Source organism: Myotis davidii, unplaced genomic scaffold, assembly GCF_000327345.1.
Source record: "Myotis davidii unplaced genomic scaffold, ASM32734v1 scaffold72, whole genome shotgun sequence".
Lineage (NCBI taxonomy): Eukaryota > Metazoa > Chordata > Mammalia > Chiroptera > Vespertilionidae > Myotis > Myotis davidii.
The window spans coordinates 2,630,077-2,656,327 of record NW_006284618.1 but is presented as its reverse complement, the minus strand read 5'-3'; the positions used below and the strand labels follow the sequence as shown (position 1 = coordinate 2,656,327).

At 51.3% G+C, this 26,251-nt stretch overlaps 1 protein-coding gene across 2 annotated transcripts in view; it reads left to right on the top strand.

Moving 5' to 3' along the window:
- INPP5A (inositol polyphosphate-5-phosphatase A) overlaps positions 1–26,251 on the top strand; it is a 141,611-nt gene that overhangs the window by 50,219 nt on the left and 65,141 nt on the right. For both annotated transcript variants that reach the window (XM_006754915.2, XM_006754914.2), the window contains exons 3-4: positions 5,443–5,543; positions 8,919–9,006. In XM_006754915.2, the coding sequence (XP_006754978.1) occupies positions 5,443–5,543; positions 8,919–9,006 (189 nt within the window). The remainder of the gene's footprint in view (positions 1–5,442; positions 5,544–8,918; positions 9,007–26,251) is intronic.

The following is a 26,251-nucleotide window of genomic DNA, read 5'->3' as shown; positions in this document are numbered from 1 at the left end:
GAGGGCAGGGTCCAGGCTGACAGCCCCAGGAGTCCAGCCCCTGCTCCCATCTTCCTTCCTTCCCGAGTCAGTGAGTTATGGTGCCATCACAGAGGCTTACATTTGCCCCATGGAGTACCCCACAGCATCACTCACTTGCAGAGGAAATATTTTTACTGTTAGCAAAAATTTCCCACAGCATGCCATGAAAATGATCATCTCCTGATGAGCGATTTTGAATTTCTCATCTTATGCAGTAATTAAATGTCTTTGAAATGAAGTCTCTAAGTTGTGTGTCTCAGGCTGCCCTTTGAGTGATGTGGTTACAGATGCCCAAGCGCTGGAGGTCTTACCATCTGATCAGGGCACCTGCCCTCCCGAGAGTTGGCTGGCAGAGTGGTTTTCCAGCTGCTTCCAGAGAGGGACGTAAGAAGAGGCCTTAGTATCTCTTTCCTGCTTGCCTTCCATTAAGGAGCCAGGGAAGATCAAAGATTGATAGGAAATCACATTTCCCATGCTCATAGGGCAGCGTCGAGCAGCATCCAGCCCAGATTGAGCTCCAGTGGGCCAGACGGTGAGAAATCCTTTGGGTTTCTGGTTTTGATCTCACTGAGTTCAATGAGTGTGGTCAGCAAACTTTTTATTATGGCGAATTTCAAACTTACAGAGAAAGGACAGTACAGTGAACTCCATTCAACAGTTTCCAACTCACGGCCAGTTTATTTCAATTGTGCCTCCACCTACGCCTCCCGCCCCATAACCACTTAAAGCAGCAACTGGTCTGTGTCATTTACTGATGAGTACTCCAGTATGTCTCTCAAAAAGATTTTTTTAAAACAACCCTCATAGCCCCACCACTGTGTCTCAGTAGTTGAGCGCCGACCTATGAACCAGGAGGTCATGGTTCGATTACCTGTCAGGGTTGCAGGCTCAATCCCCAGTGGGGGGCATGCAAGTGGCAGCCAATCAATGAGTATCTCTCATCATTGATGTTTCTATCTCTTTCTCCCTCTCCTTTCCTCTGTGAAATCAATAAAAATATATTTTTAAAAAACCAATCCTCACAGTGTCATTATTACATCTAAGGTTAACACTCACATCATATCATTAAATATCCAGTCAGCATTCAGACCTTCCCAGTTGTCTCATAATTATTTGTAGTTTGTATATTGAAATGAAACAGTATTTTGGTAGAAATTAACTTTTTCACAATGCTATGGAGATATAAACTGATGTACAGTAGACTTCACATATTTAAAGTGTGAAGTGATGGGTTTTGTGGTACTTCTACACCTGGGAAGCCATCGTGATCCAGAGAATGAGCGTGTCCATCGCCCTCACAGGTTCCTAGTACCCCGTCACTGCCTCCTTCCAGCCTCACGCTGGGTAGCCACCAGCTTGCTTTCTGTCACTCACTGTCCGTCAGTTTGCGTTGTCTAGAGTTCCATGTAAGTGGAATCAAACAGCACACTCTTCGTGGTCTGGTCGCCTTCCCTCAGCTTGATTTTGCTTCCGTGTGGTCAGAAAACAGAGTCCTTCTGGTTCCATCTTTCAAAGTCCATTGGGGCTTGTTTATGGACCAGTACAGGCCTTTCTCAGAGCGAGGCCTTGGAAGAGCTTGTGGTCTGTAGTTGTTGTCTGGGTTTTAGATCAAGGTGTTGACGGTGTCTTCTGTGTCTTGGCTGACTGTGTGTGTGTACGCATACCACTGTGTGCCTGTGCTGTGTGTGCGTGTTTCTGTTTGCAGCCACATGCATATGTATGGTTGTGCTGTCTTCTTGATGAACTGTCATGGTCACTACGAATGTTCTCTTGCAGTCCTTCGTCTCACTAATGTGGCCACACCAGCCTTCCTCGCCTCCCGTGCACGCTGCCTCTTTCCTACCTGTGACTGGTCTGTCCGTGTCTCTGCTGGAGGTCTGCCTCTGATAGGCAGCAGTGCCTCAGTGCTGTGCTCTGCGTGCTGTCACTCCCTGCCTGAGATTGCAGTGTCTAGCCAGCTTGTCTGGCCTAGCAGAGCTTTCTCTGATGGTGGGAACGTCCCGTTTCTGTGCTGTCCAGCACCGTAGCCACTGGCCACGTGTGGCTGTTTACCACTTGAAATGCGACTAGTGCTGAATATTAAACATCTTTAATTTTAATTAGTTTAAGCAGCCCCCTAGGACCCGAGGCTGCCTTTCTGCACAGTGCAGTCTAGACCACTGACATTGGAATCCGTGTCTGCCACGTCGTTGCTGCTTTCTGTTCATACCCTCTGCTTTTGTTCCTTTGTTTCTCCATTCCCCTTTCCTTGTGGATTATTCAGTTTCTTTGCATTCCATTTTAATTTTTTTATTGGCTTTTAAAGCATTTTAAGTGGTTGATCTAGATTTATGATCTATGGGTCTAAATGTTTGAGTTGACATTATACTGCTTCATGTAAATGTAGAAATCTTGAAATCAAATGGCACGTGTATGATGTTGGTGTACATTGAAAACCCCAGTAGATAGTATTATGGGTCAGCAAACTACCCCTCACCCGCAGCCAAACCACGCCTGCTGCTTGGTTTGGAATTAAGTTCTATTGGTGCGTGGCTATGCCCACTCCTGTAGCATCCTCTGGCTGCTCATGTCCACACTGGCAGAGTGGATCTGTTCCCATGAAGACATTGTGGCCACAAATCCTAAAACATTGATCTGACTCATGGAAAGTGTTTGCCCAGCCCTGCTCTCACAGATTCCTCATAAAGGGCTGACAGAGATGACATTTCCTAGGTTTTTGTATATTGAAAACTGTTTTTCTATGACTTTGGTATTTGAAGGATACTTGTCAGAATAGGTAATCCTTGGCTTATGCTTTATTTCATTGAGATTAAAAAAAAAGTTCTTCCATTGCCGCCTTGGTTTATATTGGTTTTGACAAGTCTGGTGCCAATCTGTTTTTTATTTTATTTTAATGTTAACTGGTCTTTGTCCCTGGAGAGCTTGAGGATTGTATCCTTATCTTTGAAATCTCGTGTTCTGACTGGGATTCAGCTTGGAGCTGATTGTTTTGGGTTAATTATCTCAGGTGCCCAGTGAGCCCTTTGTGTAAGTTCAGTTTTTTTCTATTTGGAAAGTTTTCTTGGATTATTATTTTAAATATTAGTTTGGTTCCCTTTTGGTCTCTCTCCGGGGACTTTGATGACGGGAATGTTCTTCTTTGCTCACCTTCGTTTTCATGTCTTTCTCTCCCATTTTCTCGTTGTCATCTTTACTCTCTTGGTTGGTCTTTCTGGTTTCAGTGCCATTGTGAATTTCCCTCTAGTCGATTCTCTCCTGAGCACTTTTTCTCTGTGATGATTTTGTCTTTTTCTTTTGTTTCTTCCCTTGGGTTAATCAGCACTCTTTCTCTCCCAACCAACACCCCCTTCCAATTTCTATTTTAGTTTTGAGTTTCTGATTTTGGTTTTCCATTTTCTGAAATGCTTGTTTGAAGGCATGTAATTCAGTTTGCAGTGTAGGCTTGTAATTCCACTCTGCTTCGTGATTCTTTTTCTGGGTGGAGCCCTTCTCTTGGTTTATGTGTGTAAATTTTTTCTTATTTTTGCAGCAGCTTTGTAGGGACGTGTTGAACTTCTCTCCCTTCAGCTTACTGCTACTAGGATATTTTTATGGGATTCCTGGTTTAACAGCACCCTCTTCTGTCCGTCCAGCTCGTCCAGGTATGCTAGGAGACCTCGGGTATGTCTGCCTTGCGGTGATGTGACGGTCCTCCCCTGGCTTGTGGCCCATTTCCCCCTTTCCGTCTCTTCTCCTCTGTGCCCAGTTGCCCACGGCTGCCTCTCCCCCTTTCGTCTCTTTCCTTCCCTAGATCCGCGTCTTGCACAGGGCCTACGCCCTGCATTCTCTTCCCTGTGGATGTGTGATGAGCCAAGGCTTTTCCGAGTTTTCAGACCCCAGGCTTTCTGGCCACCCCTCCGAGTCAGCCTCAGGGCCTCCCGCACGTCTAGGTGCCAATGTAGCAAGTCTGTGATGTCACATAAGGTGCTCTTACTACCATGGAAACACCTGCACGGTCTTTGTGATCTCTCCTGTTGGTTGGTAGCCGCGGTGTTGCTCTTCTCGGTCTAGCCAGGGGTGACCAGTCCCGTCCCGTCACAGAACCACTCGGCCTGCTGGCCCTGACTGTGCATCTGTTTCCGTCCCGCTGCTCTCCATCCTTCAGTGTTTCCTTCTTTTCTTTCTCTGGGTTTATTTGCTGCTGTCTGTCTGGCGGCAGCTCTGGGTGGGGGTGGCCGGCCAATGGGCTGTGGGCTCTGGAGAGAGTGGGACTTCCCTGCTGGGTGTGGCAGGTGGGTGTGATTTCTCTGAGTGTTGGTGGGCAAGCTGCCTCACCTCCCTCTGCCTCTTGGTGTCCCCCAGGGTGGTCCTTGCTGTGAAATCCCTGTGGCCCCTTTACCAGCCCCTCCTGGCTCCCAAGTAGCCCTCCCTCCCTGCACCCTGCGGGCTGGGCGAAGCCCTTTGGTGGCTGTTGTGGCAAAGCTACCTCATCACCGTAACAGTGGCCCCATTGGTGACACTCCACCCCTGGTGCTCCAGGGCAGGGCTGGCGAGTGCCTTGTCTCCTCTGTGAGCAGGTGCTGGTCAACATCTCCTCACATGACCTGTGAGTCACTCAGCTGCTGAGTGAGCCCTCAAGGGGGGTCACCCTGAGATGCCCAGCATGTCCGCACGGGTCACCCAATCTCCCAGTGTGGTTAGTTAGCTGCAGGGGGTCAGAGGCAGTTTTGTGTTATGACCCAGCGGTTGTCAGACCCCCATTGCAGATGTGGGGCCATTTGTCCCGCCAGCCCCCTTCCTCACAGACGTGACGGTGCCCGTGCAGCCCTGTGCAACCTCTGGTGGTGTATAGAAGAGGGGGTCTGTCCAGCCAGCGCTGGCAGAGCCAGATACAAACACCGAAGACTCTAGTGGAAAAATATTAGTGACTTTCTTATGAATGGTGCCACCCAGACGGGAAGCCAATGCTTGAAGCGCAAACTCTCTGATGGCATGTAGGTTACAATGGTATAGGGCAAAGTCGCAAGACTCGGGGGTTAGGGGTTGGAGTCGTGCTGGGAGCTGATTGGTTGGAGGAGGTGATGAATCATCTCTTCAGGTCTTGAGGGCAGCTTGAGGTCACTGCCCCAGTGCCCCAGTGACCCTCTGTCCCATCTCGTGGGAAAGTAGCCAGGGAATGTGTCACCTTAAGGCTCGGGAGCTGACACATATCTCAGGTCCAGATGTTACCATTAGCCTGCAGAGGTCCAGACTGTGTGACTAGTACTCAGGTCCAGGCTTCTGTCTTCTGCCTCGGGCATTGCTGATTATTCGGAGGAAACACTGGGTTTCTGAGGGGTGTGTATATAGAGAGAGATGATTTCTAGAGCCAGGATCTAAAACTAAATTTAAAGTCATAGGGATCCTTGGTTTCAACGGCCCTGTCCTATGCTTCCTCCCCAGGTCGTCCACGCGCACAAGCCGCACTTCATGGCCCTGCACTGCCAGGAGTTCGGGGGGAAGAACTACGAAGCCTCCATGTCACATGTGGACAAGTTCGTCAAGTAAGTCTGGGCGCATGCCATGGCCCTGCTTCCTCCCAGGGCAGGGTGTTGGGGTGCTTTCTATGGAAACGTGGGTGTAGCCTCACCATGGTGAAGCCCCGTGGGTGAGCCAGTTTTCCAAAGAGAAAAGGTGTGGCCCAAGTGTGTGATAGCATGCCTCCTGGGAGGGGGGAGCCACAGGGTGACAGGTTGTTTCCTGGGGAGCCACAGGGTGACAGGTTGTTTCCTGGGAGTGGGGAGCCACAGGGTGACAGGGTGCCTCCTGGGAGAGAGGAGCCACAGGGTGACAGCATGCCTCCTGGGAGGAGTTCAGAGGGTGACTGTGATGCCGTGGGCTCTGAGACTTTAGCCCTGGGCTCCAGGCAGGGGTCCCATCCATGTGTACCAGAGGTTACACCTTGTGTGGTCTGCTGCTGCTGAGGATGGATAGACAGATGGACAGACAGGACTGGTCTTCACCTAGCAGCTCACAGCTACAGTTGTCACAGTAAGATGGGGACAGAGCCCGTCGCCTGTGGGAGGACGGAGCCAGAGGCTGCTATGCGCGTGCATGTGCGCACGCACACACACACGCATCCTGTGTAGCTTTGTAAATTGTGCTGCTATGAACATAGGGGCCACATAGAAGAAGGTGCAAGAAGTATGGCCTACCAAAAAAAAAAAGTGATACTTTGCACCATGTTCAAATTTAACACTGTATCAAAAGGCACTCTAAAAACAAAGTTTTAGCCACTTTTGGGGAAAGATATCTGCAACACACTTTCCTGACAGAAATTAGTATTAAATATATAAGGAACCTCTGTGTGTCAATAAGAAAAACTACCCCTTGGGAAAGCGAGGCATTTCACAGAAAATGACATTTCACAGAGGTGAGAAAGTGCAGGTGAGCAGCGGGTGCATCATGTCCAGGAGCCCCAGTGACCGGTCACAACGGCACCTTTTGTCCCTGGCGGCCTGTGCTGTGGGGCAGAGAGGTTTTATACAGAGTCCACACTGGCATGATTTTGCTTTAAATAGTTAACATCGCTTATGTCTGCCTGCCATTGGCAGCACTCTGTGGAGATCAGGTTTCTACCTGGTACCATATTCCTTCAGCCTGGGGACTTCTCTGTCCCATCTAGCACAAATCCCCCATGAATTCTCTCAGCTTTTGTTTTCTGAGAAAGTCTTTGTCTTCATGTTTGAATGACATTTTTGTTATAAACAGAATCCCAGCCTCTCCGTGTTTCTTTTAGTCCTTTAAGGCTGTCGTCCCCTTGTCCCGGCCTTGCGCTGGCCTGAGAGACCTGAGCCTCATCCTCTTCAGCTTCTCTGTATGTGATGTGTCTTTTCCCTACTTCAGGGTCCTGTTTTTTAGCTGGTTCACAACAACTTATGTCACACTTTAGTCTGATTTTCTCTGCGCCTTTCTGGCTTGGAGTTCTTGTAGCTTTTTCAAGCTGTAGATTTATAATTTTTTTTAGTTTAATTAATTAATTTAAATTCTTTATTCTTTAAAATATTACGAGTCGCCTTTTTCCCCCATTGACCTCTCTCCAGCCGCTCACACCCCCAGCACATGCCCTCACCCGCCTCCTGTCTGTGTCCATAGGTTATGCCTATATGCACGCATACAAGTCCTTTGGTTGATCTCTTACCCCCTTACCCCCACTTCCCTCATAGGTTGGACAGTCTGTTCGATGCTTCTATGTCTCTGGTTCTATTTTTGTTCATCAGTTTATGTTGTTCATTATATTCCACAAATGAGTGAGATCATGTAATATTTATCTTTCTCTGACTCGCTTATTTTGCTTAGCATAATGCTCTCCAGGTCCATCCATACTGTTGCGAATGGTAAGAATTCTTTCTTTTTTACCACAGCATAGTATTCCATTGTATAGATGCAATCACCAGCACTTGTTGTTTGTTGATTTGTTGATGATAGCCATTCTGACAGGTGTGAGATGATACCTCATTGTCCTTTTGATTTGCATCTCTTGGATGATTAGTGACTTTAGGCATGTTTTCATATGTCTCTTGGCCTTTTGTATGTCCTCTTTCGAAAAGTGTTTATTTAGGTCCTTTGCTCATTTTTTATTGGATTGTTTGTCTTCCTTTGTTAAGTTGTATGAGTTCCCTATAAATTTTGGAGATTAAACCCTTATCGGAGATAACATTGGCTATAAATTTGTAATTGTAATCAAACTTGGGGAAAGTGTGTCCATTATTTCTTTAAACATTTTCTTTTAAAAAAATATATCATTTTTAGTTGATTTCAGAGAGGAAGGGAGAGGGAGAGAGAGATAGAAACATCAATGATGAGAAAAAAATCATTGATCGGCCTCCTGCACACCCTACATTGGGGATTGAGCCTGTACACTGGGCATGTGTCCCGACCGGGAATCGAACCATGACCTCCTGGTTCATAGGTGGAAGCGCAACCACTGAGCTACACCAGCTGGGCTAAATGTTGTTTTCTTGTCCTGCCCTTCCGACTTCCTGACATTCAACTGTTTGTGGGCACACAGATCCCTTCAGCTCTCTTGATCTTTGCCGGTCATTTTTCCTCTGGAAGTTTCTGGTGCTGTGTTGTTTATTCCAGGATGTTTTCTTCTTTAGGTTTTAATCTATACTTAGGTCCCTGCAGTAAAATTATTTCTGATATATTTTTCAGCTCTAGAAGTTTCTTTTGTGGTTTTCATATCTGTCTTTCCTTACGTTCATGTTTTCCTTTAAATCTTTGATCATATTTATAATAGCTATTTCAAGGTTTGTTCAGTGAATTCCATCATTTTTGTTCTTTCTAGGTCTTTTTTTTTTTTACTGCTTTTTTAAAGATTATGGGTCATATTTTGTTGCTTCTTCACATGCCAGTAATTTCTGAGGTGATGGTAGACATGAATGTTCTGTGCTGTTCCGTGTCTGAGGTTTATTTTCTCCGTATAGAGACTCTGGGGTTTGCTCTTGGTGGGAGTCAAGGTCTGAGGATCAGTTTGGTCCTTTCCAGGCTTATCCTCTCCCTACCCGGACCAATGCGCTGACTGTCACATGGTGCCTATGTCCTTCTCCACCTCCCCTCCCCTGCGGTCATGGGGGCAAGACCAATGGGGGTCAGACCAATGAGCAGAGCAGGCCCTCGCTTTCTGTCACCATTCTGGTGCATTCTCAAACCTCTAGTGCAGTGGCTCCTGTTCCAGCCCATTTACAGCGATGATAGAGAGGTCACCTACAATAGACTCTTCTAGGTTTTCCCCTCTCCTTTCCCACTCTGGTTGGTGGTGTCTCCAGGGTGATGTCATACATGGTGTCCAGGCCAGCATCCTGGGCCTCGGCAGCACACCTGTAAGTGATGAGGTGTCTGTGTGACTCTTGACTAAAGAGCTCTTTTCCTTCCAGAGAACTGCTGTCAAGCGATGCAATGAAGGAATATAACCGGGCTCGCGTCTACCTGGACGAGAACTACAGGTCCCAGGAGCACTTCACAGTAAGTGCCTCTGCCCCAGGAGAGCTCCTGCTCAAGCGGCCCTTCTCTTTCGGTGGCCTGCTCTCCATCACAGCATCCTGCCATCTGCCTGCATTGAAATGTTACAGCCATGCTGCAGCCTTTGGGGGGTGCCCTAACTCAGCAAATCTATGGCAGGGAGGGCAGCACAGTGCAGATGGCACCTCAGCTGCTTCCTCAAGGTGCCCTTGGTGGGCTGCTCATCAGTTGGCACAGACAAGGCCCATGTGGCAGCTGGAAGGTGGACAGCCAAGGATTGAGGCCAGGGCCCTGGTGTGTGGGAAATGAGGGGGGTTAGGGTTCCGGGGCTTACAGGTGAGGAGTTAGCCCCATGTCTGGTCTTCTGTGCCCACCTGCCTGTGCCACAGGCTTGCTCCAAGCTCTGCCAGTCACTTTGTGCACCTAAGAGAGAAATTTCTAGCATTAAGTGCTTACCTTGAAAAATCTCTAAGGAAAAGAAAATTAACCTGAAGCAACTAGAAGGAAGGAAATAATGAAATAGCAGTAGGAATTAGGGCAATAGAAACTAGAATAACTGCGAATTCAGTGAACTGGTTTCTTAGCAAGGTTATCATTCTGAGCCGCCTTCTCCAGTGGATCAGGTTGGCTTGTCTTGGAACACAGACCCAGGTGGTGGGGCCTTCAGGTGGAATCCAGGACCAGCTCCCAGCTGTGGCACATCTGTGCTAAGGGCCCAGCGTCACTTACTGCACAGATGCCCGCCTCCGTGCAGGCGATCAGAGGACGATGGCAAGGCTCCAGGTGCGCTCCGAAGCCTCAGAAAGAGTGACGGGAGTGTTACCAGCTCCTTGTGGAGGGAGCCTGACACGTGCCCAGAAACTGTCACCTCACGGGAGCTGCCACCCTCCTATGGAAGTTTTCCATATGTTTTCAGAATTTTCACCTTGCTAGTTCTCCGTGACCTGCTTTGTGTCTCATATCATTACAAGGTAACATAATCATTTCATTTCTCTTCCAGCCAGAATGTCTGGTTGGCTGAGAAGAGAAGTGGTGGGACGTTGGAGGCGCACCAGGGCTGAGAGCTCCATTTGGTCTTGTCTCGTTCCTGGAAACTTATCTCAAATGTCATTTCACCTTTTGCAATGGAAAACAAAAACTCGAAAAATGAGTGTGCCCAGAACTCAGCACTTTCACTGAAGAAATATTGTTCTTGCCAACAGTTGTGCTTCTCAAAAATTACTTGGTGGCAAAATTTGGATGTAATTTTCAACACCCAGAGTTCGAGATTTTCACACAGTGGGACAACTGTCTGATGGGACAGTCTGCCACAGGACAGCTTCTGTGACGTGGGGTTTTAGGGCTCTCGAGGAAGGAGGCAGGCTGCAGCCCGCTATGGCCCCTGCAGGATCTCGCCATCCGATTGGTACATTGAAGTACTTAGCAATGATAGTGTATCTCGCCTGTCCTTCAATGCAAGAATTTTTTTAAAGTAAAACAACAGAAACCAGGGTGCATCCAGAATCCATGGCATCTCACAGTTAGAATGGCAGTGTTTTCCTTGTAAATACAGCAATAGCACGTTAACTGGGGACATGGCAGTCTGTGTGGTTGGAGCCTGAGACGGTGCAGTATACAGGGCCTCACTGGGTGGAGGGACTCGACACAAGCGACAGAGGGAGCTGCCCAACCACCCAGGTCTGAGGCCCCCAAGGCTGTGGGTGTTGGTATCCACAGGACACGACAGCATCTAGTGTTGGGGAGGAAGGCTGGACCCACCTGCCAAGGGTGGGGGCATCACTCGCTCCCCTCTCGTCCAGCCATACCTGTGGCCTGAGGAAAGCCAATTCGCTGCAGGGTGACTGTCCAGTCTAGAGCTGGGATAGCTGTGTCTAGAGGTGAGAAGTGGCCAGCCTTGTTGCAGACTCTGGAGCTCGTCCCATAGTTGGCACAGGGAGAGGTTTGCATTTGTCATCCCATTTCATGACCAGGAGGGTAGTAGTTTGCGATGAATCTCTGCATAACCCTGGGCCCTGCCTGGATTGCTGTCCCCTTCGTGCCTGTTCATCACCCTCAGTGTGTCACCTGTGGAACCGTCTTTGCTGGGGGCCTCTGGATATCCTGCTGGAGGGACCCTGCACCCCCGGGTCCTGGGCAGGGCTGAGCAGCACTGCCAGCCGAGAAGCCACCCTCCTGCCACAGCCTGGTGGCCTCGGGCTGTCAGAGGGAAGAAAATTTAATTTTTCAAGATTAATGGTATTGGAGCAATATTTTTAGCTGAGTGTGGTTCAAATAATAGGCCATTAATTGAAAAAGGAAATTGAAATGAATTTATCTTGTACATAAATGCTGTCACAGGTATTAATAGGGATCAGAAAATAGTGGCCTGTTCCCAGAAAGATGTTGAACCTGACGCGGCACCTGGTGCATGAACATGACAGTGGGGGTTGCTGTGCGCACGGGAACATGGGCAGGGGTGGGGGTGGAGCTTCAGCCTGTGGGGGCTTCGGGCCCTGGAAGGTCTTCCACCTAGAGCAGCGGTTCTCAACCTGTGAGTTGCGACCCCTTTGGGGGTCAAATGACCCTTTCACAGGGGTCGCCTAAGACCATGGGAAAACACGTATATAATTACATATTGTTTTTGTGATTAATCACTATGCTTTAATTATGTTCAATTTGTAACAATAAAAATACATCCTGCATATCAGATATTTACATTACGACTCATAACAGTAGCAACATTACAGTTATGAAGTAGCAACAAAAATAATTTTATGGTCGGGCGTCACCACAACATGAGGAACTGTATTAAAGGGTCGCAGCATTAGGAAGGTTGAGAACCACTGACCTAGAGGGTCTTCTGACAGAGGCAGGAAGCGGCCGACATCCTTCTTCACCAGCAGATGGCGCCAAAGCAGCACCTCGTATCCTGAGATTTTAGTATAGGAGGTGCTCAGCAGCCAATTTTTAGACTTAAAAATTATTACGTTACATTTTGTTTGCTCCTTAAAAGCATCCTGAGTGGGCATTTACTGGAGCAGGAGGCTTGTCTGGTCTATTGACGGTTGAGAAGACAGACTGGCCTCCACTGACTGTCTCCCTCTCCCCGGGCCTGTATACTCGCCGGGTCATCGCCTGCCTGCACTTTCCACTGGAACCTTGAGAGTTGGAGGTTTGTTCCTCCAGAGGAACCGCCAGTCTGGAGTGTTGACATTGGCCCTGAAAGGCTGGGCCCTGTCCTGTTCTTGGGAACTTGTTTAAACGTCCATCACAGGGTGGACTGAGGACCCTGGCCCATGCGTCAACACAGCCACGAGTGAGCTGGACGGGATGGCCAGGAGCTTACACACTGTGCCCAGGGCCCCCAAGTGCCCCAGGCCCTTTCCTTCTGGCTGCGGCCCCAGATGTGCCAGTGTCGACGTCCTGATTTCTGTCTTCCTTCCTGAGCTCAGGCCCCTGGAGCAGCAGCTTTGCTTGTCCTACTCTGGCCTAGCGCCTGGAGTCACGTCAGCACATCTTGGGTGCTCAATAACCGCGTCTGAGCCAGTGAGTCAGTGTGGGTTAGACATGCACAACCCAGGCCCTCCCTGCAAGGGTCAGGGGCCGTGATGCCCCAGTTCAGCTCAGTGGAGAGTGCCTGCCTAAAGGCAGAATTTGAGGCCATCGGTGTGTAGATGTATCTAAGGCCATGAATTGGGCCACATCTCACAGGTGTGGGTTGCAGGGAGGTCTGAGTCTGGGGCCCCCACCTTTGGAAATTGGGAAGAAAAGGTGGGTTTATCAGGGGAGGTGAGAGAAGGTGGGGTGAGCTGGAAGCCATGAGGCAGTGAAGAAAGGTCGCAGGGGAAGGGGACTGCACCCCTATGGCCGTGGCACCACCTCCTAGGTCCCACCCCCTGCCTGGGGCTGCTGGGAGGACCCAGGGGTCTGGAAAAGAGGGACTGGCACCCAACTGAGGAGGGGCTGTCCCTGGGTGAGCATGCAGCAGGTACCTAGATGGCCTTTCCCGGGGGGATTGACTGCACCTCCTCTCCATGACCCAGAATCTAATGCTCCCGAGTCCTGGCAGATTTGCACATTTCAACACCACGCTAATGTTTTTGTATTTGCCCCCAAAACCTATGATGTCCCAGCTTTCAACACCAGCAAGTTTTAAGGCCCCGGGTATCTTCCATGGTAATAGACGTTAGGTGGTAGATGTGTATGGCACTGTATTCATAGCAGGGTCGGTGGATGAGGAGCCTCAGAGCCTCGAGAAGGTGATTGGACATCTGCTGCACCCTCCCTGCCCCTGGGGACCCCTAAGGCCCCTGTCCTTCCTGGGCACCATGTGGTGGGTGCCAGGTGACAGGATCTCATGTTCTGGGGACAAGACCGGTTGTTGGGGATGCTACCAAGTCTGGTGGAGAAGCAGCGGCATCGCTGTTGCTCATTCATCCTTCCTCCTGGAGCAAGCCTGTCCCCTGCCCCCAGATTCCTGAGGCTGCCCTCCCACCTGGCCCTCAGCTCTTTGGGCCCCTTTATCTGAAGGACTGTGCATATATTTGTGTATGTCCTGTCCCACCCAGTGAGGACAGTGTCACCGCCCCCCGGTAATTCTTTGGATTTAGCGATCAAGTCCATGTGCAAGTGTCGGGCATGTGACATGATTCTGGGACTGTCGGAGAAATGATTCATACAAAACACTTGAGAGAGACCTTCCCATTACAAGGACGGGCTCCAAGGCAGTGGGGGAAGAGGGGTGGCTTTCCTTAGGCAGTGCCAGCTCCCCAGGATGGACAGCTCACATCCCTCCGTCCCCTGTGGGTGCCAGCTCCAGAGCACAAGGAGGTGTTGTGGGACTCCACCCAAGGGCATTCAGGGACTGCCACATGGCCTGGTCAGGCAAGTTGAGTGGAGCTTAGGGAGGAGGCTCCAGGAGGAGACACCGAGCTCTGTGCCGGTACGGGGGACCCTGAGACTGCCTGAGTTACACTGGGCATCGCAGAGGCCCCGACACCCCCAAATGCTCTCTCAGACCCCCCTGCCTCCTGGCACCTGCCTGTCATCCAGACCCTTGGAAAATGTTTTCCACCCAAAGCCTTCCAGGTTCACCTCCTGGGAAATGAGCTCCCTGGGAGGCCTCAGGTGGCCGCTGCTGTCACAGGTGTTACTTGGTTAACTTCACGGCGCCCTGGGGCCCACGGGCCTTGACACTGAGGAAGTGTCCGAGTAGTTTTCCAAGGCTTCCAAGTGTCTATTGATCCGAGGCGGCGAGCCCAGGAGTCACGTGTCTAATTTCACAGGCACGCTGAGGAGCATGGAAAACGCATCACTTATTGCCCGCAAAGCCTGAACGTCGATAGGGGACGGCTTTCCTATACTCTGGCTTCAGAGGTGGCTAAATGAGGAAGAAATTGCAGATTTGTTTCCATATAATTTCCTTGTTGTCTGTTTCCTGCAGGAGTAAAGCATCTGGTATGAGGGGCCCCCACTGTTCCCACTGGTCGTTTGTCTGACCGCAGGGGCTGCGTATGGGTGATTCACGGGGCTGCTGGGGGCTGCTGAAGGCCCCGAGGAAGCACGGCCAGGGGCTGCCCATCTGCCCTTCATCTGGTGACCCTGTCTTCCCCCCTCACCTGGTGACCTGTGGGGAGGAGGATGGGGGGAGAGGAGGAGTTTCCTGGCAAGATGTATAGGCTGGCATGGGGACCCCAACACACAGTATCAGAGGGGCCCCCTGAGGAGCTGTGGGCTGATGCAACTACCCCAAAGGTCCCCTTCTATTTGGGGACAGTGGTGCTGCTGGTAGGACTAGGTGAGCATGCTTATTTGGCGCCTTTTCTCTGGGCAGATCAGCTCAGTGGTAGACAGAACAGGCCCTTTCTCCATGGAGAAGCTGGAGGCTAAGGAGTCCAGCCTGAAGCCGCTCTGGTTCGCACACAGCAGGACCCACAGAACCTCCCGAACCTGCTCACACTCCATGCCTGGGCCGGGAAGAGTGAGGGGCAGCCACATGTCTCAAAGGGCAGGTGGCAGAGACTGTCCCTGTGTGGCCTGGATAGGGCTGCCCATTGCTGTGGCCTCACGCCTCCCACGGCGGTGTCTGTTGTAGGACAGCCTGTTTGGCCGCTTCCTTCGCCAGTCCTTGCTCATTTAGCTGTCGGCCCCAGAAGTGTCTGTGTAGCAGCTGAAACTGCACTGTGGTTTGTTGAACCAATTTGGCAGCCCTTTGGGGCAGTGAGCGCAGTCAGGACGGCTGGCAGAGGCTGTCCTTGCTGTTGGCTCCGGACTTGTGCCTTTGGAGCCAACAGGGCGAGGAGGGAACCCTCTCGTGGAGTAGAGCTTGTCTAAGGGTGTGAAAGCTCTCCAGCAAGTACTGGCAGCTGGTGGGCATTCAGCCCCTTGGAGCCTCCCTGCGCATCGAGGAAATGTCCTTGGCGACCACAGGGTTGCCTGAACACGTGGCATTCAGACCTCCCCTCAAAGCTCTAGAAGTGGGGTTCCGTCTGGGCAGAGGGGCCTGAAGCCAGAGACGTGTCAGATCTGTCAGTGCCTGAATGCAGCAGCGTCCAGGGACACTGGGAAGGCCTGCGGGCTGAGATGCCTCCAGTGCCCTGTGTTCAGGCTTTGTCCTCTGCCTTCCAGCTGCCCAGCCAACACCTTTATCTCTTCCATAATTTGGTCTCAGGAAAGAGGCAACAGGTGAGTTTCATTTTCTGTGAGGGGAGAAGAATGGCTAAACCAGAAATTCATGGACACGAGTTTGAGAGACATCGAGATTTCCCAGGGGTGCGGCCTCGCTCATCTGGGGTGACATGGAAGCTAGGGAGGAGGAGTCGTGCTCTCTGACTGTCAAGTGCTGCCCTGCAGCCTCCCCAGGAAGCACCTCCCCCTCCTGGCCCAGAGCATTCCTTTGCAAACCCCACCCTGTCCAGCAGGGTCCTGTTCCTAGCAAAGTGGGATGGTGATCCTCCCTGTGGTCAGACCATGCAGCCCCCTCGGTGCAGCCCTGGCACCAGGAACCTCGGTCTACGCCTGGAGGGTTAATCCTCACCCAGGAGGAGCCGTGTGCCTGCGCCTCCCACTCCAGTCCCGGCTGGTGGCTCCTGGGCCCAGGATGCCTTCACTGCTGGTCCCAATAAACTGGGCCTCCCCCACCCCCTTTTGCCTTTTGCGTTGCCATGAGGAGGGTCCCCACCAGCCCTGGCAGTCGGTTCTCCAAGAGGGCCGGGCTTCCCTCTGAGAGCAGGGCATCTGCTGGAGGGTTACCCGGGGTGGCTGCTGGGGTTCTGCCTCCCATGCACGTGGTGGGGCGACAGCCTGGAAGCCATGCTCCTTCCGAGGAGACGCCCTCCCTGCCTCTCCTCTGATGGCCCCTTCCCCGTCTCTGCTGTCCTGATCAGATTTTAGGGGAAATCTATGGAAAGTTAATGGAGTTTACTGGTGTTCTTTGATCCAAGGGGGGGGGGAGAGGAAAGCAAATGCATTTCTGATGCGGAACTAATCTGCTTCAGGAGGCCCCCACCAGCCTGTCTCTGCCTGCGCCCTGCCCGTGGCCCAGACAGGCCTGATGAAGTGAGAGAAGCAAGATTGGTTTTCCGAGGGCACCGGGCCCCCATGCACAGCTAAATCACACTGTCTGCTCTGCCGGCGGGGTAACACCGCACCCCCCTCGGCGGCACCTGCAGCCCCGCGGGACACAGTGATGTGCGGCCGGGCAGCGGCGGGCTGCAGTGAAGGTGAAGCTGTCATATCGATCTTTTTAGCACTAAAATATGAGCCACTTTGCTCCGCTCCCCGCTGCTGTGATGTGAAAAATAATAACTCGGATCCAAATTAAAAATATTGATCCCGGGAAGGTGCTGAAAGTAAATAAACACCTTCCGAAGTTTTCGGGTCAGCCGAGGAATGGGATTCAGCAATAAATGTGTCGGCACGTCACAGTGCAGGGTTCTTGATCTGTTTTTTCTTTGAATTGATTTTTCATTATTTACTTCCTAAAAGTGTTGGAATTCGGTCCTCCACTGTTAAACCCCAGTGTTTGGGCAAATTATTTCTTTGGGGCTCACAAGGTGCTCCTAATCCACTCGCTCATTGATTGATTGATTTTTGACTCAATAAGCTCACAGTCCTTGCCTTATTTAGAGCTTCCATCATAATTTTTTATACATTTAGGCCTGACTTTTTTATTTCCCTCTAACAGATGAGCTGACGGGCCATCAACTGGGGAGGACAGTTGCCACAAGGTTAATTGTATCTTCTCCCTGTGTTCCCAGCTGACGTTGGGTCTGTCGTGGCTGAAGGTTGGGTGACGGAGCACAGCCCTCCTGGACCCTTACAAACCCCTTTACCAGCAGGGCCATGACCCTGAGGGTCTGCCAGCTGCCCACAGCCGGGCCCAGTGGGGTAGGTGGCTCGACTCTCCAATGTCGTGGTTTTTTGCGGGCGCGAGGAGACACTGAACCATATGCTTCTGGGAGTTTATCCTTTAGGAGGCCCCTGAAAGCTTGGGCGAGTCCCCCACCCTGCATAGCAGGTGCCAGGGACAGACAGCTTGGAAAAGACAAAGGGTACGGTGGCCGCATCTGTGTGGTTGTGGGTGGTGAAGACTTGTCTGGGGGAACTTAGAACTTAAAATACACACATCCCTCTGCCCCTGAGAGTCAGGGTTCCTAGTGACCATTTCCTGGTCACTGATGCCCCGATTTGGGAAGCTGCCAGGCATAGGGCTCCCTGGGCTCAATCCCGGGGTCAGGGGAAAACGTGGAGGCCTGTGCCCGTTCGGTGCTTTGTGTTCTCCACATCGGAGGACTCGCTTTGCTTGCTAGTGGCCTGCGCCTGAGCCAGGATGTTAGTGCGTCTGTCCCAGTGTGGGTGCCGGGAGTGGTGCTAACGAGAGGCATGCGATGCTCCAGTTCTGACCCACCAGTGATATCTGACAAAGGCATTGGGCAGCTCAGCAGGGGGAGGAGGGTATTTGCACAAATGGTGCTAACCATTAGAGGGCCACGAGCAAAAAGACAAAACCTCAACTCTGACATTGAAACTTAACAAAAATCAAGCTCAAAACAGGTCATAGATCTACAGAAGAGCTAAAACATAAAACTACCAGAGCACACAGGAGACAATCTTGGTAACTTTGGCTTTTCTCTTACAAAAGAAAAAATTTATCAATTGCACTTCATCAAAATGAAAAATATTTGTTCTTCAGAAGATACAAAAATAGGCAGTCCACAGCCAAGGAGAAAACATTTGCAAATACACCCGACAAAGGACTTTATCTGGAGCCTTATATATAAAGAACTCCGACAGCCTACCACTAGCCAGACACACAAATCTTCCTGAAGTTTTAAAGATCGGAACAAACACTTCAGCAAATAAGGTGGAAAATGGCTCACAAGCCCATGGAAGGACACTCGATACCATCGGTCATCGGAGCAGAGCATATGAAGACCACACTGTTGGCGAAGATGACAGGTTCCCCACTGCGGGCTGAAATTGAACAGACTGGCCACATCATGTGCTGGTAGGGTGTGGAGACTGGAGCTCTCAGACATTGCTGTAGAGGAAATGTCAGATCACCGCCACACAGAAAACGCACCGACCATGTGAGCCAGCCACTCCTCTCCTGGGTTTCTGCCTAAGAGCAAGGAAGCGTGTCCACACAAGGATTGGGACACAAATGTTCACGACACCTTTACTTATAATACCCCAAACTGCAAACGACCCGAATTCCCACCAGCAGGTGAGTGGTAAGCCGCCTGCCGAGCCACGCAGCGGCGAGAACTGTTGCTACAGCAGTGCTGCACTCTGGGAAAGTACCTGTGCTGAGCGCACGAAGCCAGGCAAGGGAAGAGTACCTTCGGTATCATTCCATTTATCTCATATTCTTGAAAATGCAAGCTCATCTGTAAAGACGGAAAGCAGCTGTGGTTTCCAGGGACAGGGCTGGAGGTAGGGGTTTTGAGGGGACAGGGACACAGGACAGCTTGGGGAGCCAGGGCCGTGCCTGCTATGTGGCTGTGACGATGGCTGCCTGGGGCAGCTAGGTCAGACCTCATCTGACTGCATCCGTTCACTCTGTGCAGTTTTGTAAATGTCAATTGTGCATCAATAACACTGTGAAATACCTAGTTACCTGGTTAATGGCTGGTAAGCAGTCAGAGTTTAAATGATTTAATTGAAAAGGGAAATATTTCTGTTACAATCTGACTCCATGTAAAGGCTATGTAAATCACTCTATATGTCTGATTAAGGAAACTTAACATTCCACAAGAAATAGTAGCAGAGTATGAATAATTTTCATATTCACATTCTACAGGTATTATCGACGTAAAACTGAAGGCATTATTTAGGTTGAATAGACTTTCCTGATTTTTTCGCGTGGCAAACATTATTCCAACTCAACAGAAGTGACTTTGGTTAACATTAGCCCCGTTTTGCCTGTGCTCTGGGTAGGCAGGTGCCATCTTCAGTTTAGAGTTGGCCAATTTGCAAATGAGTTTGTGCCCGCAAGGGGGCCGTTTCCTGTGAGGAGGAGTCATTGCACTTTCCGTCCATTGCTGTTGGTTTGAGGAATCTGGAAAAGCAGATTTCTGATGCTCGATGGTGCTTCCTCCTTTGCTTCATGCACACCTCACACATCGTCTTCGTCTTGTTCTATGTCTGTGTCCTCTCTCAACTGTGAGCATCCAGGCCCAGAGGCGTTTGATGGCTGACCCGTGTCCCCAGGCCCAGCCAGCATGCAGCCTGCACCTCTGGCCAAGTTCCTGCATTTGCACAGCCAAGCCCAGGTGCTGGTCTGGGTCTGTGTTCTGGCTGGTGGCCCTGCTGTGCCATGTTGGGGAGCCCACCCTCCCAGCCAGCAGCCTTGCCTCACTCGTGCTGGGGCACTGCACTCAGATCCCCATTTAGGGAAGCAGGGCCATCAGTGGTGTGCTGGGCATCTCATGTGGCTGGAATGTCAGTGAGAAGAATACCTCCCACACCTGCGATCTGGACTCCCCCTGAGCTGGGTATTTGGAGATGCAGTACATACACGTATGACAGAAGGAAGTCACGTGTGCCCTGGGTGAGTCCCCACCAGTGTCCCTGCACCCATCCGCACGCACTGCCGCCTGCAATGGCCTTACTCAGTGAGGAGTAGGCACCGGGCTCTGCCTGGCCAGGGGATGTGGGAAGGGACAGGGAAGAAGCCTCTGTGGGGGCAGGGACCCCCTACACGGCTCTGTGGCATAAGGAGTGGTCCCCTCCCCTCCATCTACCACAGCCTGGTCACATAGCTGCCCTCGGTCATGCCTGTCCCAAACTGTCCCTGCTGTCTCCCATGCTCACTGTGTGGGCTGGCGCCGTAACCATACTGTGCCTGATTCCTCGGTGAAGGAACAAGGGCAGTCCTGGTTTCTTTGCCCAGCGCCCTGCCTGTGTCGGTTTCTCTGATGGCGTGGTCGCTTCATCCTTGCTTCTCTGCCCCCATAGGTCCCTGCTGCAGGGCCCAAGCGGGTGGCAGCTAGCTGTGCGCCAGGTGGGGGTGGGGGCTGGGTGCTCTGCAGTGGCCTCCAGGGCCCTTCCTCGTCGCTGTGCCTGCTCTCCAGGAAGTCCGAGGCGGGCTCTGCTGACTGTGGGGTGAGGAGGCGGTGGCCGCTGATCCGTCAGGCAGACAGGCGTGATGGAGTGCGTGTCACCCGCAGCTGGGAAACAAATGCGCCGCGGAATGTATTGGTGAACAAACTGAAAAATTGTAAAGCTCTTAAGGACTTTCATGCTTGTTAGCATTTTTTGACAGAAAATCACTGAAGCAGTGAACATAAAAAAGTAGTCACGGTTGATTCACAGTTCAGCTTGTTGTTCTAGTCATTTGGCCTCGAGTGACATTTCACTCCCGGGGATCGTTTCTGAGCTGCCCTGCTCACCAAGGTTTCTTTCTGCGACTGTTTCCACGTGTCCTGGCTCTTCCACCTGAGCCGTGGGCTCCCTACAGATCCGTCCCGATGCTCTGGAGGGAGAGCGGGGAACCTTCCTGAGCAAAGACTGGCTTCAGATTCTGAGAGCCAGTGTGGATGTGGGGGCGGTGTAGAGTGGGGGCCGGTGTGGCCTGGGGGCCGGTGTGGCCTGGGAGCTCATGGGGGTTGGGGGCCAGAGTGGACATGAGGGCGCGTATGGCCTGGGAGTGCATCTGGGCTGCCATGCTCCTGGAACCCAATCATAGGAGGGTCCAAAGTCTTTAGGAGGCAGTCACAGGAGTATCTCGAGGGTGAGTGATGGCCACTCAGGACAGGGTGCAGCCCACCCTGTAGTGGACGAGACGCTGCAGTTGGCAGGACCCCAGGAAAGGCCTTCCCAGGGTGTTGGCTATTACTTATTCTCGGGCAACGATGTCCTTGCCAGCCTTCCGTGTGGCCAATTCCTACGTGTCCTGTCACAGGTCGCTGGTGGCAGAGCCCGCTCCTCTTTTAAGACACCCACAGCCCATCTGAGGAGAGCGAGGTGTGTCTCCCAGGAGAGGAGGACGTCGGCATGAAGGAGAAGGGACCTGGCTCATGGGGGCCGCGGTGGTGCTGGCCTTGCAGGGCTCCTGGCCCTGCTCCTGGCTCCCTCTGCCATCAGGCTGCAGGAAGCCTTGGTAGCCATGGTGGCTGGTCCCCCATCACCGGTGGTGGCTGGGAGCCAGGCCTCCAGGCTGGGTGACTAGGCCAGTCCCCCAGATGGAGCTGTTGCTGCTCAGACAGGAAGGAATGAAAACGGAGTTTAGAAACTACATTTACATTTACGCTACGTTTTTTCAGAAAACGCTGACATCATGGACCCGTCTACTGTCACCTGGAGCACATTTCTCCAGCCTCCTATCTTGAGGTGACACTGGCCTTTAGAAATACCCTTCCACATTTCCCCTTGATTTGTATGTGTCCCCTTTGGGGAGAAGACCTGACTTTTAATTATGACAAAAAAAGTAGCGTTGAGCCTGGCTGGTGTGGCTCAGTGATTGAATGTTGACCTATGAACCAGGAGGTCCTGGTTCAATTCCTGGTCAGGGCACATGTGGCTCATCCCCAGTAGGGGGCATGCAGGAGGCAGCTGATAGATGATTCTTTTTCATCATTGATCTTTCTATCTCCCTCTCCCTTCCTCTCTCTAAAATCAATTAAAAAAATTTAAATGCGCTAAAGAAAAGTAGTGTTGATACTTGGGTTTCCCTCATGGGTCGTTTTCGTGGTTAGAGAGAAGGACACCACCACACATCTACCCGTAAGTCAGACCCTCGTGTGCCTGGCTCTCACTGACTGTTTTCTTCCACATTGTGATTAACTTTTAATGCATCATTAAAAACTGCTTCCTGCTAGTTTCTCATTTGTGAACGTGGGAAATGATTTAAACTCAGGGTATTCATGTCTAGAATGCCATGGAAAGAGCGGCCCTGAGGAGACATGCTGCCGTGTCCAGGCCCTGATGATGGGGAAGTTGTCGCACACGATAAGCCGGTAGCAGACGAAGCCCCTGCAGCCTGCAGGCGACGTGGCACAGCACTCTAACCACAGGTCTCATCCTCTCCAGAACACTTGAGATTTAGACAACTACAGCATGCCCCAAATCCTGTCAGATCCTCCCAAGTGAACCAGTAAAAGACACTTCAGCCAAGAAGCCCTGGCCCTTTGCAGTGGCTCCCTGCCCACTGGCCACTTCTGGAGTGCAACAGTGTCCATGGTTGTCGGAGAAAACCCCAAAACATCTTTCAAAGGGAAATTATTACACTTCGCTCTTCATCTTGAAATTAATGTTGGGCTGTCAATTTTTATTGCTGATCTGATGGATGCAGTCCATTGATGGCAGCTGCTCCTCGGACAGCCTCGGATGCTGTGTGGCCTGGCTCCAGTGTGGGCTCACACCCACCCCCCACCCCCCATTGTGGGGAACTCAGGTAGAGAAACACCTGTGCAGAGAACAGTCTGACCTGCATGATGTGCTTGGTTCCTGGGGTCTTTGAGGGGTTTAATTTTCTTTTCTTGCCCTCACCCCAGCCCGCCACTCAGAGAAAAGAAGGCTGGAGGCAGCTTTCCAGGCTGGGCCCCGAGCAGCCAGCACCGGGTGGGATTGAGGTTTGCCCCAATGGCTGGGTTCTTTGCATCTACTTACGAGGCCGGGATGTAATGATGTGATCGTGCTTGTCTGACAAATGCGGCCGGGCCAGCTCAGGACAGCAGACGTTTCCACTGTGACCCGAATCAGCTACGCGGCAGCCCCTTTTGGGTTAGAGCTAAGCTATTTAATCAATGTTGGCTGTTCTTCCAACCGTCGTAATTATTTAAAGGGTTTTCAAAAGGGAGAGGACAAATCAAATCAAACCATAACTGTTGTATCTCATTCAGAGCTAAGTGTATCTTTTAAAATGTGGGCCTGTTTAGAATCCCCTCCCAGTTTTCATCTATTATCACAATAATTGAGTTTGTAGCTGGAATTAAATTTATCAAATTGCGTTATCCTCTTTAGAAATTGGATAGGGCCCCGGGCGGGGAGGCAGAAGTTAATCTGCTTTGCCGAAGCCCCGGTGGCACCGCTGCAGGACGAGGGCTCAGGCGTCTTCCTGTCACCCGGACGCGATGTAATTTCTCCTCAATCCCTTGTGCAAATAATGACATTTGAATCGAGCATTAACAGGCTTAATTACTTTAAAATTGTCATTTTAATTTACACTGATATAGTATTGATCATACAAGCAGAGATTAAGCTGTTCAGTGGAGCGGATGATGGGGAATTAAACATTAAAGGGTCCTCCAGGGGCCGCGGCTGCCCAGCGAGAGCCGGAAGAGGGATGATATTTCTCAGTAATGAACTGGCGGCATGCGGGGACATGAATCTTGGGCTCCTGGAAAAGGGGAAATAATGGGGTTTGGGCAGCATTTGCAGGTTACTCATTCGCCGCCATGCACCAATTCTCCAATGATCCATCCGCCTCACCAACATTTATTTATCCAGCAAATTCCGAGCTTTGACCTTTTGCTAAGTACATTGAACATAAGTTGGAGTGGAGATTTTTCAGCTGTAACTTTTATAAGTATTTGTTATTTTTTTTTTCTTATTTCTAGGCAACATCAAACAAAATTATTCAGTTTTCCTAACGTCCTCGTGTCTGCGGGCCCCTGCGGCTGTTGGTGGTGTGCTGAGAGGGCAGTGGCCTGACCTCGGGGCTCAGCGAGCTCTCAAGGGGCAGGGGTAGCTGGGACTGTCACAGGCACCCAGGGTCGTCACAGACAGGGGGCCATCCCAGATAGGGGCCCAGCTCCTGCAGCCATGCCTCACATTTCACTTGTGAAAAATTCCAGAGGCAACTCCTAGGTTTAAGTGTCACTAACCCCCTTTTTTTTTTTTTTTTTTTTCAAAAAAATGACGTGAGTGTCTCACATTTTGCCCTGGAAGTAATGGTCCTCTGCCTGTCTTTTCAGTTTGCTGTTTTCTTGTGATCATTATGCAAAGCTACGCCCTGTAACTGCAGATGCTGCCAGCTGGGGAGAAGATGGAAATGAAGCCAATTTTTTTTTTTTTTTCAGAAGAAGCACATTTGACAGGCTTCTTTTGGCCACCGTCAGACACCTCAGATCTTTGAACCGCTTCACTCTTTAGAGGTTACGTAATAAAAACTTAGGTGATTGATTTTATGGCTCAGTGGGGAATGATGAAATTCTTGATCCCTGTCCATAATGGCTTGACTTTACACAGCAGGCTAGAGATTTAATTAAAGCTGATCAGGGAATGAGATGCTGCTGTTTCTCCCCAAGTGGACGTGGTTTGCACAGGAGCGTCGGAGGCGTCACATTTCTCCTCAGTGGGGCTTAAGCTTGTCCACTTCACTCACTCTGAGTAGCTCAGCCATCTTCATCCCTAATGATAGCACTTTTGGTTTTGTTGTGTCTGTGACCTTCTTCTGTAAAAAAAAAATATGCTCTGACGTTTATCGGGCACCCTGTTTGCCAGGATTGTGCTGTCTTAGAGCTGGGAGCCAGAGACACAGACAGCTGGGGCTCTGCTGCCCGCACATTTTATCTTCACTGGGGACCCTGAGACTGGCTGAAAACTGGAGGGAGCAACCTGGGTCCCAGGAGGACACCTCCAGGGACACTCCTGCTCGGTCTGCTCAGCCTCTTCCTTGAGAGCTGTAGGCCGGCTCCTCTCCTGTGATTGCAAAGTTGTTAGTGTCATTGGTGTGACCATATGTGGGTAGCGAGTAGGGCATGAGAGCGGGGGCGGGGGCGGGGACCTGACCTCAGGACGGTTCCCCCGACCTGGGAGTGAGCACGCTCCTCCAGGCATCTGGAGAAGTCATGTGGGAAGTTTGTGTGGAGATGTTGGGAGTCAGTGCCTGAATCTTTGACCTGGAGTTCTCGAGTGGCTCTGCTCTACAATATGCTCCCTCCACTGTAATCACCCATTTTTTGCATGTTAGCATTTCATTATTTCCTGTGGACCCCAGCTCCCGCCTCCCCTGCACTGATCCTTGCCAGGCGTTGGTCCTCACACGGCATGCTCCCTGTTGCAGACTGACTTTGTGGCTGCGTCACACTTAGTTACACATGGACATGGCAGGTCTCCATGCAGGAGCTTCTGCCTCCACACCCAGGCACTGTCCCTTCCCGCTCTCACAGCCCAGCACTGGTGTCCTCTATCCCTCTCCAGCCACACCAAGTGGCTTTGCCTGTCCCTTTCCAGCCCTTCTCAGCCCCACCACTTCCCCTCCTGAAGCTCTGGCCCGCGCTGGATCCTGGGAACCGCGGGACCTCCATCCCACTACACACCTCTTCCCCCAATGCCTTCTCTGCCTGAAGCCTGGTGCAGCCCCAGGCATTCCCACCAACTTCTGTGCAGCCCTGGCGCCCCCGTGTTCCCTCACCACACCCAGCCCTGTCCTCCTCCCGCCAGCATCCACCCACATGTCAGCCTCTCCCACTGTGTCCTGGCTTGCCATTCCCACCAGCACACTCTGTGACCAGCAGGGACAGGATGCCCCGAGTTCCTGGTCCCCACCAGCAAACAACATGTCAGCATTCCCTCTATGTGGGAAACACCTCTTGAACCCCTGCTTCCCCTTCTTCTTGGTCCTGCAGAAACACTGATCCGTCTCCTTTTCCTTTTAAGGAACATGATAGATTCCATGTGGTCAGGGCAGCAGCGTCCAAGTGGGGAGGGCTGCCCAGAGGGTGGTTGACGGGTGTCACTCCTCCGCGCCATTCACGGGCTCTGATTTATGTCCAGGCCGTTCTTTAGTGGGACGTAGCTGTTCCCGGAAGGGCTGTTCATA